This window comes from Eptatretus burgeri, chromosome 14, assembly GCF_056783735.1.
Source record: "Eptatretus burgeri isolate ZD-2024b chromosome 14, Ebu_testis_v1, whole genome shotgun sequence".
Taxonomy (NCBI): domain Eukaryota; kingdom Metazoa; phylum Chordata; class Myxini; order Myxiniformes; family Myxinidae; genus Eptatretus; species Eptatretus burgeri.
The window spans coordinates 1,552,564-1,575,063 of NC_140974.1; the positions used below are offsets into that span (position 1 = coordinate 1,552,564).

At 43.1% G+C, this 22,500-nt stretch overlaps 1 protein-coding gene across 2 annotated transcripts in view; it reads right to left on the reverse strand.

Annotated features, from left to right (window-relative positions):
- The window catches only part of NUP188 (nucleoporin 188), a 117,637-nt gene that overhangs the window by 75,493 nt on the left and 19,644 nt on the right, over positions 1-22,500 (reverse strand). For both annotated transcript variants that reach the window (XM_085855651.1, XM_085855650.1), the window contains exons 9-18: positions 14,662-14,828; positions 14,408-14,522; positions 13,733-13,936; positions 2,632-2,721; positions 2,473-2,538; positions 2,236-2,355; positions 2,011-2,137; positions 1,738-1,899; positions 1,490-1,616; positions 1-74 (exon numbers count right to left, since the gene is read on the reverse strand). The exon at positions 1-74 is cut by the window's left edge and continues 14 nt beyond it. In XM_085855651.1, coding sequence (XP_085711777.1) covers positions 1-74; positions 1,490-1,616; positions 1,738-1,899; positions 2,011-2,137; positions 2,236-2,355; positions 2,473-2,538; positions 2,632-2,721; positions 13,733-13,936; positions 14,408-14,522; positions 14,662-14,828 — 1,252 coding nt within the window. The remainder of the gene's footprint in view (positions 75-1,489; positions 1,617-1,737; positions 1,900-2,010; positions 2,138-2,235; positions 2,356-2,472; positions 2,539-2,631; positions 2,722-13,732; positions 13,937-14,407; positions 14,523-14,661; positions 14,829-22,500) is intronic.

Genomic DNA, 22,500 nt, shown 5'->3' on the forward strand with positions numbered 1-22,500 from the left:
GAGGTGCCAGGGTTGCCAAACATGCCAAGCAGCTGGACACGACGCCGACTGGGGGATTGGGCACGCATGCCAGCCTAGCATGTGAAATAGTACAAACAAAGGAAGCTTTGATGGAATTCCCATGGCACGCACGGGTGTCAAACAGAGACACACGGAAAGAATGCTAGAGGATCAAAATATCTTTCCCTTTGACAAAACTTTGATAAACATGATCCCAAATTTAACTCGACGATAAAAATAATACAAATGAAACATATCATCTTGTTTTGTTCATTTTCGCAGATACATTCATTTAGTCCCAGCAAAGCAGATATTTTGAAAAGGATATTATGAAACATTATGTACTCGCACAAAAGTGTATGTGTACGTGTGTGCACACACACTAACCATGTTAAAAAGCAGACATTTACATGTGGCAAAACATTTAACATTGATGCGATCGAGACCATTTTTGCGACACGGGTCGTGTTGCTGATGTGTCGCAACCCAGCAGGTGAGCTTCAACCCAAGCCGACGTGCTCTCGGTTTTCTTAAAATCAGGCAGCCATTACAACAGCCAAACAAAAAGGTTATTTTGAAACGTTTTCCTTCCTTAGGGGAAAAAAAACATAAAATAAATTCGCTTCTCATGTAAAGTATAGTGACTGGTAAAATTCTCCATGTGATGACAAAATCAACTAGAGCGAAGTCAATGGCACGCCATCGCAAAGCCCCATGCTTCCTACCCAAAGCAAAGTTGAAAAATGGCAAAAAAGTTCCACCAGGAATGCTCCAATATCAAATTTAGAGTTAAACTTTTCCCGTTTTGAACTCTGTGACCAAAGTCCACACCTCATGGGGGCATGAATCGTGGGTCAAATGCATGAAATCGTTACGGATTTCATGCGTCCCCCAATGTTGATTGTATGTACAGTTTCATCAAAAATAGGTTTTACAATGTTGCCGTAATTGCATTTTTTATTTTTGGAAATAACCTTTTGACTCCGCTCCAGTGGGTGGGGCCAAAAATGATACGTTCTGACAGCTTCTTGCCATACGGTGATCATAACTACCAAGTTTGAGGAATTTCTGCACAACCATTTAGGAGAAAATAGCGAGACAGACAGAGAGACGGACAGACGAAGCCGTTTACAATACCCCCCCCCCCCACATTTTTTACAAAAAACGTGCAGATAATAATCGACACCCAATGCCTGAGAAAGCTCTGATGATAGAGCAACTTTTAATGTGGTCTCGGTGGGCTCAATTATATCTGCACTGCCCAGCACTCGTGCAATATTTGCAACAGTGCAACACGCTCCACTTGTCAAGACTGCCCAGGGTGAAAATAAAACTTCTGGGCAGTCAGATCGAAATGTGTAACATCCTTTCTACCTTCTATGTTCCCAGCTAATAATTTATCATAACCTGCAATGGCAAAGTGATGAGTAAATCACTGATGAGTGCGATGTACTAAAATCATAAAATTCTGCACGACATTGACACTTACCTCTGTAACAAGGGGTACAACCGGGAGGTGAGTGGGAGGAGGGCAACTGCAAGAGAACTGTCTGTACTAACCACCTTCCGCACCAGTTCCACAATCGGTCGCACCCTTTCACTTTGTTGCAGAATGTCTTGATGGTAATGAGCAGAAGAAGCACATTACATTGACTAGCAATTAACCTGAATTTATTACAGAGTTGATTTCCAAAAGGAAACAAAACTTTGTTTGCGGAACCATTGTGCAATAATCACCTGCCGTCGACACGACATGGTGGGTGAACTCGAGCTCACAGGTGCAAAGGGTCCAGCCACTGTAAGGAAAGGACCAGATGATTCTTTGATTCAAACCGGGTACTGACTCGAGCAACACCCCCTCTGTGCCAGCTGGCATTCGTAGGTTTGTTTGTCCAGCACCTGAAGAGAGATGTGGAAAAGCTGGGTCCAGACACTGGGTGAACCAAACTCATTGGGATCGTTCTTGAGAAAAAGTTTCCCGAAAGCACAAGGCTTGGACGAAACTCTCACCGAGTGGATACAGTAGGCGTGTTGCACGAATGCGCCACACGTTCTCATCCTCCGTCACATCCATTCCTCGCGGACGAGTCGTCACGCCCTCTGCAAAGTTCTCTAGCTGAGAGAAAAAGCTGTATACCTAGTGGAAGAAAAGATGGAATAATAATAAAATCTTAGGGGAAGGAAAATAAATAAATCAAAATAAGCAGCTATTGCAGTTTTGGAGGCAAGACGAACCCGCTTTGCAGTGCTGCGGTTACAGACAAGGGAAGTGAGAAGGTGCAGCAGAGGGGTCAGCTGAAGAGGAAACCATGTACAGGCCGACTGGAGCAACACACCCAACCCGTCCATCGGGTCCTGGAGTAAAGACAAGCAACTTGTTTTCACGCATATTTACGACAATGCAATTATGACATGATCTGTGACAAAAACTCCTATGAGGTTGAAATTGATACTGAAAATTCGAATACTCACTGTATCCCAGAAATTCTCTGCCAGGTTCGGGTCCACCAGGACCTCACATGCCAAGTTCATCAAATGCTGCAAAATGCAAGCGGTTGTACCAGATTAGCTCAGTGGACACTTCCCTCATGAGAATGTGATCAGAGAGTATAATCTTTGGGTTGGACAAACCTTCGTATCACCCAGGGAGTTCTCATGGAAGAGGTTCAGAACACATGACAGGAAGTCATAAATGCAGCCCCTTGCTGTGCGAGCTGTGCACTACACAAAGGAGTCGAATCACTCAAACACCCAACTAATAAACTTGGCCATGAAAGGTTTGTTAATAATACTGCAACAACTGTTGTGCAAGGAAGAGCAACAAGATAGTCCAGACATGAAGCATGCCAAGATTGAAAAATTAAAACAAAGCCAACAAAAAAAAAATAAAGAAAAAGAAAAAGAAAAAGGAACACAATTTAACATGGAAGTACTGTACGACAAACTACCAATGCTGTAGACAAGTACACCTGGTCAGAGTCCGAGTCCTGTGCTGAAAGCGTATTGTAAAGTGGCAAAAAAAGAGCGAATTTATTTGTGCTTATGTAATATGTCAATGAAGACAACGAAATAGAAGAACTGACTAACAGTGTAACTTGTTACTTGCATCAACTTTTTATTCCATATTACAGACCTTTTGCTGTAGTTTGCTGAAAAAAAAAACCGACATAATAATTAACAATAAGAATACAAAAAGGAAAGAGTTAGATTCCTGACATTTTGATGTCGGAAAGGCTTTGTTTTGGCCTTTTTCTTTCTTTCTTAAAATTAATGAAATGATTTAATGAAACATATAAATGTTAGGCTACGGACAATTTTGACATTTAGAAATTAAATGCACATGTCAACTACATGCCTAAAGGTTAAATGTTGAATTTAAAATGAAAGTTTAATGAGGAATATAAGAGAAATGAGGTTGTAGTCTTCTATCGAAAACAAACAAACAAAAAAAAAAACCGTCATTTTAATTGCTTTATAGTCAACAAACATTACATTTTTGGTAATCGAGAGATGAGATACTTGTATATTAACCATAACAGCTAATAAAAGACATTTCAGTGCTTTTTAAAAAAAACATTGAAAACATTTAAGCATGTTGTCCAATATTAGGCACCGCTTCAAAAGAAATGGCTAAAAAAACATCCGAAGATCAAACATGAAAGGGACAAATTATTATATTCTCAGCAAGAGGAGATAAAAGTGATCTTGCATGTTAACTTTCACCTCTGAGTTGTTTGAAGTTGAAGTATTATGTCACAAAAAAAAATCCAGTAAACTTCACAAAGATTCAACTCCAGATTGCCGGGAGTACATGTGAAAAAAGTTGTTTTTAAAGATTAATTTTTATTTGCAAAGACATTTTTGGGTTACTTTACGTTGAGGAAACAGATTCTGACCACACTTAGAAGATTCGGTGACTTATTTAATCTGTAAATCGTGTCTAAAATTGTTAATTTTGCTCCTTATTTATTGCTCCAATTAGTTTATTTTTTGCCGTACAGGAACATCCGATCACTTTCTGCACTCGTACAAATCCCCTTCTACACTGTGACATGATTTGTTTAAAAATCGCACGTGGAATTACGTAACCTGAACCTGAAAATTTATCCACCCAAACAGCAATGATCTGAAATCAAATTCAAATGAAAACATTCAACTTTGGGTTACTTTATGGTGTGGACACAGATTCTGACAATATTTTGATGATTCGGTAGCTTATTTAATCCATAAATCGTGTTCAAAATTGTTAATTTTTCTCCTTCTTTAAACTCCAATTAGTTTATTTTTTTTGTCGTACAGGAACATCCGACCACTTTCTGTACCAATAATAATCCCCGTCACACTGTGATACGATTTGTTTTAAAATACCACGTGGAATCATGTAACCCTAACCAGAGGAAAAATAAAAGTATCCATCAATGTCATTAAATTTCAATTGTTATTTCATTTCAAAACTCTAAAAAAAAATTATTAACATTAACAATCCCGAATCCTAAACCTAACCCTAATAGATAAATTAATGTTTATCGGGTATGTACGTATATTCCTAACCCTAACCTAACACATTGGCCTTGCAAAATGTGCCCTATATCCAATGTGGAATAAATAATAACAATAATAATATAATAATAATAATAATAATAATAATAATAATAATGGTTTATTTCAATTAAACTTCCATCGTGGCAAAAGGCCAAACTGAGGTAAGTTTTAAAATTGATAATTTCAACAAATAAAATATGATAATACAATAAAATGGTGATAAAAAAACACCAAAGCAGAATAAAAATCACATGAAGAAAAAACAATTTTGCAATAATTTAGCGATTCACAAAACATCAAAGTTTCGATTTTGACAATCACTGCATATTATTCATTGTGCGGATGAGAAATGTCATTGGGCTGTTCTTGAATCTTGTGGATTTACATTTTAACTCGGTTAAATGTTTTGAGTTACGTAGCCGATAGCCGCAATGATAAGGTAAATAACACAAATAAGTGAGAGGATGTAAAGAAAACTTTGATAATTTAATGTACTACAATCTCAAAATGATATGCTCAGACAAGAGCATTAAGAGAGGTTTGTCATTTCATCTCTGCTCAACAGAGATACTTAAACCAAGAAATGGTTTACTCGATGGTGATGAAATACATAAACAAATATTCGTTGGTTCGCTATTTGAGGATACATGTGAATAATGTGAAAGACCATCCCCTCCCCCTCCACTTTCCACTGATTCCCCAAGTAGTTGGTCTATGGAGGATTTAATATTTGTTAATGGCTTAGTTGGGGAAGGGAGAAAAATAGGAGGAAATTTGGGGGAATTTGAGGTGTCGGTCAAAAAGGTTTTCCCTTCCCTCCATTCACTTCAATGTAAATTTTGGACTGCACCAAAACCCGCATTTCCCTACTACTTATTGTAGTTTGGTACAAGGATAAGTCTGCAAAAGCCCTTCTCTGGACAAATTCAACAGTATTGCACTGCTGCTTTGTAATACCGCTCGCACACACCAGAGCTCCGTATTCTAATATGGGGCAAAAAAATATGTGAAAATGGTTACAAGATCATAACTTGTGAGGGAATGGTATTTAAGCTTCCGAATCGCGTGTAAACGACTGTTAGCTCTTTTAACAATAGAACTGACATGTGCATCCCATTTCAAATCTGCCCGGATGAAGATACCCAACAGTTTAATGATATTACAATTTTGGGGACAATACATCATCATTTAACGACAGGTGAGAAGGGGGGGACGGGATTGTTTTGAGCGAAACAGATGTCAACAATCGCACATTTTTGGGGGTTGAGATAAATTGTGTTCTCTACAGACCAGTTATGAAGTTGTTCAAGAATATCTGGCACACAAGATTCAGTGTGAGGACGACGCTTTTCAATAACTGTCAGGTCGTCAACATATTTGAAGCTGTGAATACCGGTGGCAATTTTGCTGTAGATCATGGCAAGATCAAGATCATTGATCATGGCAAGAAATACAACAGGTCCCAACTTTGTTCCTTGGGGAACTCTGGCATTAATGTATGTCCATTCAGAGACCTTGTCAGCATACTCAACACATTGTTCATGATTTGAAATAAAGTCGCTTATCCAAGAAACAAGAGATGAATCAACTCACATTTGTAGAAGTTTTGAAATAGCGCTCATGTGATCAATGTGATTGAAAGCTTTAGAAAAATCTGTAAGCATCATCGACGAAATTGATCCTGGTGTTTGTGCATGCTCATGAAGTGTGTGCAGAATATCAATCAGATAATGTGAAGTTGACACACATTTAATGTTTCCAAACTGTTTGTGGTCAAGGTTCCGCTTTATTGCTTCCATCGTTCACTGGGCAATAAAGTGTTCTGCAATTTGTGGGAAGTGGGCAGTCACAGAAACTGAGCTCAAGTCGTCCATAGTGGCAGGTGATTATTTCGGAAGAGGAACGACACGTGCCCTTTTCCACTGTGCTGGAACTGTCTATTGCTTGTATGACGCATAAATTATGTCCATCAGAGGTTCAGCTAGTTCATAAGAGAAAGAGAAATAAGTTTGGAAGAGATGCTGTCAGGACCGCTTGCTTTGCGAGATCTGATTTTCCCAAGTTCTCGACAGACCGCCCATGGCTGGACTTCACAGATCGGAAGAGATGGCAAATACAATGAGAGTAAAGGCACTGTCACACCTTGACATTTTAGCCAGCGTATGGCAAGGTATCAAAATGTATGTAAAACGCTGGCGTACGCTGAACTATTGATGTTTTTTTTTAAAGTTTTGTGCGCATAATAACGTGTTGGACGTATGCATAACGTATTAGTAACGTACACAGAATGTTTCAATCACATATAGATAACTTATACCAACGAATGCCGAGCGTGTTGTCGGTGTTCACAACCTATACCCAACGATAGTCTAACGCGGCAGCGTATCGCCGACGATCACATGGCATAGGCTATTCATAGGCTGCGGCTCGACGATTCAAATCATAACCGCACGAGACATCGAAGTGTGAAGCCGCTGTCACACCTTGACGTTTAAGCCAGCGTATGCCGACATATGAAAAATTTGCCGAACCAAGCTGGCACACGTTGAATACGTTACGGGTAAGTTTTGTATACGTTAAGAGCACGCTGGCATACGTCGTAGTACGATGGCATACGTCGTCATAGGCCGAGTACGTCGAGAAATTTTCAGCATGTTGAAAATTTATCGACGTACTCTGCGTATGACACATGTTCCGCATACGCTGGCATAAGTGTGGAGCGGTTGAACATCTCCCAACACTGAAAAACAGCCATTATTGGTGAAAATACTTTAAAGGATCGAAAGTAACCTTTAAAAAGTATAAACAGGTGTTGTGTTCATTCTATTGATTCATCTTTAAAATGGAACATCTGGCTCGCAGACTGAAAAGATAATATATATTGTGATAAAGATCTGCCTGTCACATTAACCAAAAACAGGTCTTCGTGCAAGTGAAAAGATCAATGCTTTGCCAGTCCGGGAGGGAACGCAGTGCTGGGGGAGAGTTTTATTTCTTTTCCCTCAAAGGAAAATGATTTCTGAGGATGGCTTTTCAAATAGAAACCTGATGAAATTGGGAAGATCATGAAAACAGATGACAGCACAAGAGGAGCAGAATGAAGTGTATATGTATATATATATATATATATATATATATATATATATATATATATATATATATATATATATATATATATATATATATATATACATATATCAAGCTAAACTGTTGATCAAGCCAGAGTTAGATTGAGCTGGGATACTGTAGGTATTCTCTGTCTCACTTTCTTTCATGTACACTTTTGATATGAATTAAAAGCTCTTTGCTACCATGATCAGAGTGGACATTGCTCGATCTCAATCAGCCTTGGAACCTGATCTCGACATGAGTTGTAGGCACATTACGCGATCGTTGACACACGTTACTTGAACGTTACTCATAAGTCGAAACACGTCAACGTCATGGTTAGCGTCAGTGTTCCAGACTCCCTGTTTTTTTTTCTCGGTATGACAGTGATGTTGACACTTCGATTTCTAGTGCGGTTATGATTTAAATCATTGAGCGGCAGCCTATTAATTATATTATATTATAACCGCACTAGAAATCGAAGTGTCAACATCACCGTCACGCCGAAGAAGAAGAAGAAAAAAAAAACCAGGGGGTCTGGAACACCGACGCTAACCATTACCTTGACGTGTTTCGACTTATGAGTAACTTACAGGTAACGTGTGTCAACGATCGCGTAACGTGCCTACAACATGTTACTCATAGGTGAGAAATAAGTTTCGGGTACGCGAAACATTACCTCGACGTGTTTCGACTTATGAGTAACTTACAAGTAACGTGTGTCGATGTGTGTCAACGATCGTGTAACGTGCCTACAACTTATGGCCAAGCGTATGCGGAACGTGCGAATCATACGCTGGCATACGTCGAAAAATTTCAAGCAAGGAAAATTTGTCTAACACCTCGGCGTACTACGACGTATGCCAGCGTACTACGACGTATGCCAGCGTGCTCTTAACGTATACAAACTTACCCAAAACGTATTCGACGTGTGCCAGCGTTTTAGACAAATTTTGCATACGTCAGGCGTACGCTGGCTAAATCGTCAAGGTGTGACAGGGCCTTAAGGAAGGGTTCAGCGGTTGTAAATCTCCTCCAACTAATGTAAAGCAAGAACATGTTGCATCGGCAACGGCTCGGTCAACTGATTGCTCGATATTCTCAACTGCAATGTTGCAATTTGAGTTACTGCTACCAGCAGTCATTACACAAATCTCATGATACCATGCTGCAGGGTTTGAACGTTTTAAACGTTTTACCTTGGAAGTATAGTAATTTCCCTTTGCTGCCTTCATTTTACGTATGACCTAATTGCGATAAGAACTCCATCGTGAACATTTTCCACGAAGGTGGAAAGCATGCAGACGAGTTTGAACAAGGGTCTTTATGAACAGCGTTATCCATGCTTTATCTTGCTGATGTTGGTGAACACTTCGTTGTGGGAAGTAGGTGTCGATCGCCTGATGGAGCGTGTGATAAAACACGTTGCACTTGTTATTCACCTTCTCAGTGGACATGACTTCAGACCAGTCCTGACTGCTCAGCTATGCTCCAAACTCCCGTGCATCGATCTCTTTCATAGGTCTTACAACCCATTTGCGAAGAATGTTCCCACACGCAAGGGTGGATCACGGTCTCACAATAGCACAATGATCAAAACAAAGACCAATTACTGCACCACAGTCACAAGAAGGAAGCGACACACACACACACACACACACACACACACACACACACACACACACACACACACACACACACACACACACACACACACACACACACACACACACACACACACACAAACCCCGGTCGCCGGTCCACATCGGTATATTACTCAACATCAATGGACCCACAACCTCAAAGTTGTGTCCAGACACTCAGTCAACAGAGCAATGAAATATCCTTATTCAAACTTATTTAATTATTACTTTAATTACCTCCACCACCGAAGGTGAAGGAGGTTATGTTTTCACCCCTTTCTGTCTGGTTGTTTGTGTGCAGGGTATCTCAAGAAGTTGTGGACGGATTCGAATGAAATTTTGTGGACAGGTTGGGTGTGTGACAAGGACGGAATGATTAGATTTTGGTGAAGATCGGGATTCCAACTCGTATAATTTTTGAAGTGATTCTTCACCAGAGATCGGGCCAAAAACTATATACAGCATGATATCTCAAAATGTTATGGACGGATTCGGACGAAACTTGGTGGACACGTTGGGTGTTTGACCACGACTAATTGGTTCGATTTTGGTGAAGATCCGAATCCAGATCCGACTACTACAATGTTTTAAGTGATTCTTCACCATTGAGAGATCGGGCTGAAAAACATTATATTGCACGGTATCTCAAAAATGTATTGGGCTAGATATGTTCTCGTGGAGCAGGAATTCCGGGGCGGAGGTATGCGCTATACCGAGTGCCCTTCTAGTTTCAAGTATTACGACACGTGAATAACTTTAATAATACACCATTTCAAATTGGTGCGGTTTTGCAAAACCGCATGCCTCCAAGGCAATGGCACCCAACACACAGCGACCCCCAGGCAGTTATTTCATTAGTCTTCGTGCAGTTAGACCTCCCCTCATGTCTAGTGGGTTAACGGGACAAAGTGCGTTGCGTGGGTCTCGTAGTTAGGTCTAGTAACTATTTCATATTCTGAGTCCTACTCCAACCCTTTCCTTTTCGCCATGGTACAAAACAAGCAACCAAGCACATACGTCATTCAACATGCGATTGATAATAAGCACACCACAATGCCTCCCGTGGTTCAGAACCACAAGCCCACTACACACTATACCACCCACGATCATTATTTCGTTCAAATCTGCACGCCAATCCCCAACCTGTACTTCACCTTACTTCGCACCTCACTCACCAAACCTCACCACTTCGACCACAAACGTCTCCTGCACACGGGAAAAATATTCCCACATCCCCTCGTACCACTGCATCACTACAATTTGCAATTCTAGAAAGAGGAGTACTGCACGATTCCGGCTGTCCTCGGGACCGCGCGATGCTTGGCCAAGCAACAGACGTCAATAGCTCAACCGCATCTTACCAGGGACATCGTGGATGAGCGCGTAGAATAGATACAACCCTCATCCAGTCGACAGACCATGGCAAGACAGCGGCAGCGAGGAGTAAATGATAGACAAATACTTTTCTGAAGGCGGTAAGATTTATCACACAGGAAATAGACACTGATATACAAGTGTCACCAATGACAAACCTTTCAACCTCGGCATGTTTCGCACTTTTTGTTGAGAAGCAAATGATCCGAGCAAAAGGTGAGACAAATTTCAATGTTAATGTTTGACTGATAAAAAAGAAATGTTGTTAAGTTGAAGTAGGATGTCTTGCCTTGTACTGGACATTTTGCACAAAAGCTTATTTAAGGGTAAGCATATAAACAGGGTGATAACACATAAAAAGCTCCCACCGATATAATGGTATCACATATTTTCTAACTCCAGGGTTGTATGCCTTGCCAAAAATCATGATGAGAATTATTCCCCCACAGATCGCACCAACCAACCCTACCGGCTCATGGACTAGGTGAGCATTTTGGAGAATGAGAGGGGGGCCGTGAGTGTGGGGAAAGTCCGTTGCTATTCGACATTCAGATTGCACTCAGAACACGTTCAGGGGCAGGGTGCCGGTTCAGGAAGCAAACCCTATATTGAGTCAGGAGCTTCATCCCGTGCCAAAGCGGATGGGCAACTGAGACAATCTCCGGTCCCAGAGCCTGGCAGGGCATGGCTTACGGCCGCTGTGACCCAACAAAGAAGCAGGAATCGGGTCACAGCGCATCGCTTTGGGTCATCATCCTACCCTTCGCCCGGGGCTTATAAAAGGGGGAGCGTGGAACTGTTAGCTCTCTTCTCTTCGTTTCCTCACCTTTGCTGTCTCCCCTTCGCTGGCTCTTCGCTCGTCTCGTTAATGGTGTGCGATTGCCAGGACGTGCTTCTTCTTGAGAGCCTGATCCAGGGCGACTGCCAAGACTCCCTGCTGAGCTGTTAACATTCCGCCACCCCCGTGCAGCTAGATGGACCAGTGCAGAGCACACGTTGCCAAGAGCCCCAGCAAAGTGATCAAGCCGGAGACAACATGCCACATCTTGAGGTGGGAACGCTCAAGAGGAGCGTCCCACAGAAGTACATGCTACAGAAACAAACCTTTACAAGGCTAGGTTCAGGATCTTTCACTTCATGCATCTATTCTCATCTCTCTCTGTCCACCTCTCTATCCTGTCTTCTTTGGATGCACAAAGAGCATCATTATTGACACGCAATCCCATTTTCCTCTGGCATGACACCGCACCAACATTGCACTACACCACACCTCCCACATCACCAGTATTCCTCCCACCTACCTCTCCCTAAGCATTCTGGGTTGCGTTGGTCTACCGACCACACCAGGAATTGCGAGTCTGTTTATCCTCATCTGCTCTCTTTCTCTCTGGGCAACATCTAATCGTGTGTGTGTGTGTGTGTGTGTGTGTGTGTGTGTGTGTGTGTGTGTGTGTGTGTGCGTGCGTGCGTGTGCGTGTGCGCGTGCGAGAGAGAGATGGCGCCAGTCCTCATATAAGTTATGAATGTAGAAGGTATAATGGGATAGCTCTGCTCTGTATCTGCTTTTGTAAGATTGCATGCCTTTTGAAGCACCCCACAAATTCCTTGCTCTCCCCTGCTGTACATAAAAATAAACCCCATTCAATGTGCCACATACTTTTCCTCACCATTGCAAATAAATGCTTTGTATAGAAATGTTCCCAGCTCATTTTTGTCTTTTCCTCCATTAGTCCAGCATGGTTCACACCCAAATTTAGCAAGGACGTTATTCCCCAATGATCTGTTTCCCAGCCAGTACGTGCTTGGCAGTTCCGCTCAGTTGCATGTGATCTGGTAAGGTGATCCGGTTTGAGTAAGCGCGTACTGAGGGCGTGTCCCCCGGTAATTAGATCATGTGACCTTTCGGTAAACGGTATTCATCAGACGGAGGACCCTAAGTCACGTGGTAGAGTTATTGGCATTCACGGTTGATTAGCGACCCTCAGCATCACAGTTATTCGTGAGCGACGGCCAGCGATTGCGGAGAGTCTGGTGGGAACCCGAGGAAGTTCACTTCTCGTGGCCTTCGCCCCCGACCCCGCAATAACATGGTAATATATTAAAGCAATCAACACTTTACCTTGTAGACATGTCCATTACACAGCACCTCCATCTAACAATAGACTGGAAATGTCATTCAAATATTCAAGATGATCACCGAGTCCCAAGGGTGAAATAATCTCAACCGGATTATAATTCGAAAATATGATGCATAAAATTGAAAAATTGAAGCAGCTGAATATGAATAAATACAAACACCTGTCACTGTTTTTCTCTATTAAAATGTTTGCCATGTAATTTAACCCCTCGCAAGACAACTCTTCGCTCGCCGTGTACGATCGCATGACCTATTTGACCGAACATCCGTGGGACTTTTCTTCCTGATACTACAAATTGCGTCCGTTTAGAATATATTTTCCTGTGTCTGTGTCTCTGTCTCTAGTGCAGCCTATGGCTGCTGGCTGCATCATTGGTTGGGATGCAGCTATGCCGCTGATGCAATGTCCCCCTTACCAGTAAACTGGTGCTCATTTTGCCGACCTCGGAAGGATGACAGGCTGAGTCAACCTCCTGGTGTATTTTTTTAATTCAGCGGCCAACGCGGCTTGAACTCAGGACCCTAGGATCCCAAGCCGCCACCCGAACCACTAAGCCAACACCAGGCTTATGTCCTTTGCTAATGTAGTATGATGCATCATGTTAAAAGGTTTGAGTACAATAAGGAAAGGATGGTCCAAACCACCATATTACTTCTTTTTTTTATACTGTACACTCGAAGTTTTACTGTACATTAAATTTTGCCGGACTCGAGCTGGAATCGGGCTGGGTCCGAGTCCTTGGCATTCCGACTCTGAGTTCAATTGCCCCCAAAAATGGACCCTCGGCAGAGTCCAGACTCGAGTTCCACATCACTGCAACCTACTACCCAAATGGGAAAGATTACATCGGTCTTTTGAGTTTATGAAAGCTGATATCAATGGAAAGAGAAAAAGAGGAAAATATAATGATGTTAAATTCGCACTTACATTGGTAGTGCCAGAGAATCCGGGATCTTGTAGCAAATCCGAGAGGAAGTGCATCGTCTGCAGCTGGATTGCCGTTTTACCAAGGTGCTGCGTCTGAGCCCGGCCCATATCATCAAGTGCTGCGTGGCGTAACACCGCCCAGGCCAGAAGTACAGGGCCATGGGCAGATACAATGCCCAGCCGAACCATCACTGAATCCAACTCCTTTAAGGAAATGATGAGGGCACAAGTGTAAAAAACTAGACAAGACAGGAATCATTGAGCAAAATCCCAAACTGACAATGACAAGATTCTCAACATTTGTCAAAAACTCCAAATGCAGATTATAATGAACTGTGCACCTGCTTCTTCCCGATATCAGAATGAAGAACTAGTCTTACTGGTGCAAGCTCGTGTCAATCTGCATCAGTGGACAGGGAGAACAATGGATGAAATCAACAGGACATTGACTGAGGTATGTTAACCACCAGAGGAAACAAGAAGCTGATAGCTTGGGCGCTAACCCTTCGTCAGAGCAAAAGCAACAGAGATAACGCCTTTAAACTTCGACGAAGGGTTAACGCCTGAAACATCAGCTTCTCTTTGCTTCCCATGGCAGTGACCAATGTCCTGTTAATTTCATCCATTCTCCACTATATTTGTTGATACCAACTGTAGGATTCTTTACTGTCATACCTTGAACATCTGTTGGTCTTTGACCACCTGGTGCTCGTTCACACATTCCTGACGGACGCACCGAAAAAGCTGGCTGGGGTCTATACCCCCGATCAAAATCAGAACACAAAAGTACCTGAGGAGAAAAACACACATCTGCACATACACACTGCATTCCATGGAACTAAATATTTACACAAATCACATAAATCCAACCAACTTAGCCAAGCTGAACTCAAGCCCCATACATTGCATTATCACCCTTCACAATCTACCCGATGCGCTGTGCAAGGACTGGTGAAGCAGTAAAACCTGCCAGGCCAAAGCGGATGCGGCAGAATAACTGGGCAAGGCAAAGCAGGTGTCTCGGGGCCATTTCAAAGTAGGTGAAAAATAGAAAGAGAAGCTCCAGTTGGAGACAGCACTCCCGTAAGCACTGGACCTGCACAAGGGCACATGTAATTATTGGCACACTCAACAACACATCAAACGTGTGGAGGACTGGAAAAAGATATCATTTTGAATTGCTGCCTCAAAGGTTTAACTTTCCTCAACACACTCAAAAACAAAACTGTCGATGAAACAATTGCCACAGTAACAAATCATCTTAAATGCAGTCAATGATGAAAGGTATTATCCAGAGGAGAAAACTTTTGCATACTTAATCATGCATGCTATAAACAGTAACAATTTCCTTCAGCATTCATGGGAAACATTGGACAACCAGGGAGTTCATAGAACACCTTACCCCATGCAGTCATTAGAAGACAAAAAAAAGGGGGGGGGACATGGCATGGTCTGCGAGCAGAAAATTTGAGTGGTCAAGATGTAAAATGCTGTAATACTGTATTTTGTCCAAGTCCTGCTAAACAGAAGGGTTTTGAAAGTGCCAATAAAGCGATTTGTGTTCTGCAGTGTTCAAGTATATAATTCAATTGATCTATAAGAAGAAGCTGATACCCGAGGTCCCCCATCGTTTGCATGGTATGACGAATAGACCTGTGCAATATGAAAGCTAAATCTTGATCGGTTTTTGAAATATCGCGTACAAAGCCAAGTTACCTATATGGTTGCCATGGTAACAGAATTCAGCCAATCACAACAGTAATCTAATCAGGTTGAGACAATGTCATGAGGAATAGATATCTGAAATATGAAAGTTAAATGTTCAACATTTTTTGAAATATCACGAATACAAAAGTACATGGACGGATGATCGGTCAGAGCTCATTTTAATGTCCCCCGTCTCCAACATTGTCGAAGGGGTGGGGGACAAAAAAACATTTTAAAGGATGTAAAAAAAAAAAAATCAGAAGTTTACTGCTATTGATGCAGCGTCTTTTACACCACCTTATTTAAAACATTACATTCGTCATTTGTGTTCTCTTCATGCCTGTTGTTTGTGTCGTTTATGACATCCATAAAAATAGTAAATTTGCTGTTTGAATGACTTTTAGGTCTTCTCATCTTGATTCTCAAAGAGATGAACTTATAAAATGGGTCGTGATGTCAGGATGTCCATCCGTCCGTCCGTCAACTTTTTGCTATTTTTGCTACTCCTCCCTTAGCACCTGGCCAATTGTTCTGAAACTTGACACATGAATAAAAGATAACAGTACCGCACAATCGCTCGGGCTTCGATTTTTTGTTTTCGGAACAGGACTCCCACCCAGGGAAGTTCCTTCAAATTAACTCTTGTCTAAAGGCCCGGTCACACCTTGACGTTTTAGCCAACGTATGCCGATTTTTGAATTTTTTTTCTAAAACGCTGGCACACGTTGAATACGTTATGGGTAAGTTTTGATAACATTGAGAGCACGCTGAAAAACACTGCCATAAGTCATTGTATGTTGGCTTTAAACGTTGTACTTTTCGGTTGTCCTCAAATTTTTTCATGCTTGAAATTTCACGACGTATGCCGGCGTATGACTCACACGTTCCGCTACGCTGGCCACAAGTTGTATGCACGGTCTGCGATCGTTGACAGACGTCAACACATGCTACTTGTAAGTTAATCATAAGTTGAGACACGCCGAGGTAATGTTTAGCGTACCCGAAACTTATTTCTAACCTATGATTAACGTGTTGTTGGCACGTTACGCGATCGTTGCCACACATCGACAGACGTTACTTTTAAGTTACTCATAGGCTGAAAGACGTTGGTATAATGGATCGTCCTTGCGTCAGCGTCCACGGCCACGGCCAGGACACTTATTTGCAGCATTCTTCAAACTTTTCTTGGGCATGACGAGGATGTTCACACTTCGATGTCTAGCTTGGCTATGATTCCAATTGTCCATCGGCAGCGTCTATTTAAAATAGTCGAGTTTGAGCGTTTTAACACGTTCAGAAGAAACGCTTCAAATTTCCAAACCCCAGCGTCAAAAAACAAAGGCGAGTGACAGCAATTTAAATCGTTCATTGTAAACAATGAAAATAGCAGAGTGGTACCGTTTAAAAGTCGTTGAGTGTAAAAAAAATCCAATTGTTGAGCGCAAGCGTCTACTTTCAATAGTGGGGTTTGAGCGATTTAGCACGTTCAATAGAAACGATTAAAATTTCCGAGCGCCAGCGTCAAAAAACAAAGGCGAGTGACAGCAATTTAAATCGTTCATTGTAAACAATGAAAATAGCTGAGTGGTACCGTTTAAAAGTCGTTGAGTGTAAAAAAAATCCAATTGTTGAGCGCAAGCGTCTACTTTCAATAGTGGAGATGCAGCCATTTAAATCGTTGAGTGGCAGCTTATGAACCTACCCGTGGACACGCGGACGCAAGGACGATCCATCATAACCCACACCCTCCCCCTCACACTAATCTACTACTGCCAACATGAACAAACTACTACTAATACTAACTGATACTAATACTGATACTGATACTGATACTGTTACTGCTGACATGGACATCGACTCAAAAAGGAACTCGAAAACACGGTTGGGTTCCCCTTTTATGAACACCATTTTTATATACCAATTCCCAAAACCGCTGGGAACACGTCTTTATATGGCAGTTGTAAGCTAGAAACACGTTAATTTTATTTTTTTTTGTCGACCGAAAGACGTCATTGGAATACGTCTACATACGTCGATGTGTGTTGGGACTACGTAAAGAATTGGTTCAAAGCACGTCAAACATAAGTTAGAAATAAGTTTCGCGTAAAAAAGACATTACCGCGACGTGTTTCGACTTATGAGTAGCTTATAAGTAGCCTTTGTGGACGTGTGTAAGCGTCCACATATCGTGTGTAAAACTTATCCCCATCGCATGCGGAACGTGTGTCATACGCCGAGTACGTCGTAAAATTTTGAACATGTTTAAAATTTCTTGACGTACTCTACTTACTACGACGTATGATAGCATACTTTAGCGTTGTACTCACGTATACCAAACTTACTCATACCGTATTTGACGTGCCCCCAACGTTTTAGACACATTTTTCTTAGGTCGGCATACGCTGGCAAGATCGCCAAGGTGTGACCGCGATGTTGTCACTTCCATTTCTACGGCAGTTATGATTCGAATCGTTGTGCGTCAGCCTTTTAATAGGCAACGTCACGACATCGTCGGCGATGCGTGCAACACGCTATGCCTAAGTTAGACTATCGTTGGGCATAGGTTGTGTAGGCCAACAACAGGTTCAGCATTCGTTGGTATAAGTTATCTATAACACAACGAAACGTTCTGTGTCCATTACTAATATGTTATGCATACGACCAACTCGTTATGAATACGTCCGAATCTTTAAAAAAAACATCAAAAGTTCAACGTCAGCCAGCGTTTTACATACATTTTAATGCGTTGCCATCACTGGCTAAAACGTCAAGGTGTGACCGGGCCTTAACGTCCGTGACATTTCCCAGATTTTGGATTTAGCAGAGGTCTGAACTGCAACGTCAAGAGATGGCCATCAACCCACTCGATGCTATTTTCAATTTTGTTTGACTGCAAGAAAGGCAAACAGAGTAAACAAATTGTCTCCCTCCTCTCTGCACATGTGCTATGAGGACGAATTCAGAGCCAAAGTATTGCGAAACTGCAGGTTCATTTTCTGATTTGTGTTCAAAATATAATATTCAATCAAAAATAAGTTGTTTCTTGATCATAAATAGACGTTTGCAGACAGACAACCATTATGTTTGTGGGGGGTTGGGGGGAGGGGGAAGGTAGATATTACCTTCGAACAGATAGAAATGTATAAAGTAGTATGGTCCGTGTTTGAGTAGTTCGACAATCTTGATGTCATTAAGTAGGGAAATGTCAGCTTAAGGATTGTCTTGTTTGAATGTGAATCATACAGGGGATGGTGCGTGGTAATAATTAGTTAGGGATGAAGGATAAGACAATCATTTGTGCAAACCCCTTGTAATGTCTCCCTGGTTGAGGCGCCGAGGAAAGGCCGAAGCGAAGCGAGAGAGAAAGGCGGAACTTGCATCGCCACACAAAAAGATGGAGTTTTGGGACCTCTGGGGAGAGCTCGCTAGAGTTGGTGTGAAGGAAGGAGGAGGAGGAGATCGCTGAGGAAAAACAGTTGCCCTGTCCGTGGTGCCTGCCTGCCTTTGCTCTGTTTGCGAGTCATCATTCCTGCGAGCCTGTTTGTCATCCCAAGTTCCTGCCATGTGACTTCGTCATACTGCCTGTGTATTTCATCACCTGCATCAACGCCTGTTTGTTACTCCTGCCCGCCTCATCACCTATTACTCCACCAGCAGCTCATTCCTCCCCTTCTATCCCCCCCTCCCCCCCATCTGTGAAGAAGTCTGGTGTGTGGCCCCATAGATTTTATTCTCATTGTATACGATTTGAATCCGCATTCCCCCCCCCCTCTTCAGGTCAAGTCAGGTATGGGAGCATGTAGCAGCGCAGCACATTACTGCATCCACTTTCTGCTGGGACTGCAGAGTCCTCTGTCCGACCATCCCCCAGGCAGATGTCTGGCCCATTCATATCTCTTTGAAATGCTGATGAACCTGCTGCAACCATGAGGCATGTGGTTTGACGTTAGTCTCCTCCACTCACGAGGCTCCCTTCCTGATAGAGTCTACTGAGCAGGATCACTGTCAGGAAAATGAGCCTCACACAACCGCAGCTGACGCTCACAGACGACAAAGGTAACAAATCTCATCAGAGTCCCTCTCAGCAAATGCTCGTTGGACACAAAGTCTGACCGGTGATAGCCAAGGATTCTCCGAAGAGACCTGGTGCAAAAGAAGTTAAGTCTCCGTCTCAGATGATTCGTAAAAGTAAAAGTCCCACATCCAAAGAACAAGACTGAAAAGACTAACTTTCATCCTCCTGCATGGGTACCAAGAGCACAGCACCCCAAGATCCAGTGAATCCATGACTCCCCAGGCCTGAACCAGACGTCTGCTGGCCTCCAGCTCAAAACCTGCAGAGACATGAATATCACTGCCAAGGTAAGTGAAATTCTCCATGACCTCAACATCCTCACCACAAACAGGTACAGACAAGATAGCAGCATCCAATATGTCATTGAAAGCCTGGATCTTACTTTTGACCGAGGAAACCCATAATCCCAGTGGCTCAGACTCCTGATTCAGCACCTTGAGGGCCCCATAAGGATACCAGCGCCTCTGCAAAGAAGACTGCATCAACTGTGAAATCAAGGTCAGAGATCTTGACATTCCCAAAAGATGCACCGCAGCTCGATCTCTCAGACATCCACCCCAGAATAAAGTCCATACAAATGCTGAAAAGAGTGGGGGCCAGTACACACCCCTGACAAACTCGAGTAACAACTGGAAATAAGTCAGAGATGGTACCACCACACTTCACAGCACTCTCAGTACCAGAGCAGAGTTCAGAAATCAGATTGATCAGTCTTAGTGGCACCCCACGAAGACCAAGAATCCTCCAGAGGGCATCCCGATTCACTGAATCCAACGCTTTGCAAAGATCAACATAGGCTACAGGCAGACACTGCCAAAACTCTCGTCTGCGTTCGGTGAGGACCCGAAGAGCAAGGATACGGTCAATCAACGCCCGGCACTGAGAGCCGTGTCACCCCTCGTTAGTTGTTGCACTTCTGGCGATCACCCTTCCCTTTCCAGAGAGACATGGCCACTCTTCCAGTCAGTTGGGATGATGCCTGTGCTCCGAACAGAGCACAGAACTGCATGCAACAACACGAGTACAGCATTTCCACCAGCCTTGAGGAGTTCAGCATGGATGCCATAGATCCCATGAGCTGGTGCCATATATCTGGTGCCATAGTGCCACCATGAGCTGGTGCTATGATGCCATAGATCCTATTTACCCCCTTTCAACTGGTTCACCACAGCTTGTGTTTTCAAAATTATGGCAGATGATTACAGCACTGACATCCAACTCAGCTCGTGGGTTCGCCTGGTACAGTCGCTCAAAGTAACCAGCCCAGCGGGCCTTCACTTCAGACTCCTTTGTTAAGAGCCCACCACCCTCTGCTGCAACTGCACTACACCGAGGGACGGGTTTGGAGGAATGCAATGCAGGAATTCCTCTGAAAGCAGGACAATAATCACTTGACCACAGGTGATGCTCTACCCCTTCACAGATTTCTCACACATAAGCCTCTATGTCCACCCTCAGTGCAATATAGGTTTGCGCCTCAACTCAATGAACAGATCAGCTCTGCCATTAAACCTGGCCCTGCGACTCTGGTCAATGGTATCCAGTGTCCCTTGGGAGACAAAGTTCCTCTTCGCCTGACAGTGGGTTCCAAGACATCCACTGGCAACATCAAGGACGGTGGTCTTGAAGGCACTCCAGAACTCTTCAGGATTTCCCAAAGCACCCAGACCCCCCAAATCTCCACTCAGCTTATTCGCAAACTCCTCAGCGACCATCTCATCCTTGAGCTTGCCAACATCCAGACAAGGTGAGGATGGTGCCATTGTCCTGGATTTAAGCAGAAACTTCAGAGTTGTACAACTTGCCTGTAGTGGATATTTAGGAACTTATCACTCCGGTAGACCCTGCCGTTCTGAATCATCGTCCAGCGACCATCAACGAGCACATGATAAATCTGCTTTGCCACACCACCATCGTTGGAATACCAAGTCCAGCGATGAGATTGTGGGCACTGAAACCATGAAACCATGTTTGACCACGAAACTATGGACAACATTAAAAAAATAAAATTAAAATGAACCAGCCACCCTATGTTCACAACTTCTTGCAAAGTCAAGGAACTTGGTGCTATTCTGATTCACATCTCCAGACCAGTGGTGACCAACACATGTCATACACATCCCTGTCAGTTCCATTCGATGCATTGAAATTCCCCAAGACGAGAATATCTTGCCTGGGGCACTGATAAACCACAGACTCGAGTGCGGCATAGAATGCCTCCTTCACAGTGAGATCACTCGCCTCAGTCATAACATAGAGACCAAGGAAATGACACCCAAGGAGTGATGAATTCACAGTTTCATAATTCGCTCGTTGACTGGTGTTACCTCAATTAACATGGGAATCAGCTTATTGGATACAGCTACAGCAACTCCTTGGGCATGGTAACCATCAGAGCGACTAGACCAGAAGTAGGTTTAACCACCTGCCATGATCTCACCACAATCCAGTCTCTGAACCTCGGAGAGCGCTGCAACACTGGAGCTCAGACGATAGCAGAGACAGGTGATCATCCTCTCTTTGGGATAGGACTTTCCAGGCACCCAACTGAAAACTGCCGTCTGGTGGATGACATCTCAGCCCAACCCTGACACACACCACCGCAACCCAACCCAGGAAGTTTAGTTACCCCGTGGTTTTCCTCCCATCATCAAAGAATGGGGGTTCCGAAGGCTTTGCCCTACTCCCGTCATCCGGTGAGCTGCTCTGTGAAGGACAGCTGCAGAGGAGGTACTTCCCCAGAGTTGGTTTTCAGTTTTCTTTGCGTTTGTTACGAGTTTTGCGGAATGAGGTATTTTACGATGGCCGGAGTGCAATCCTGCCACCAACCTCCAAGAGAAAGGTAACGCAACTGCAGGACGACATCAGCAGACGCAATTGGGCACCAGATATGGATGGCCAATGGCTGACAATGAGTTCCTCCACCCTTTGACAGGTTTTGTTTTTAATTCTGCTCGGTGTCCATATCCATACAACCTCCCCACCA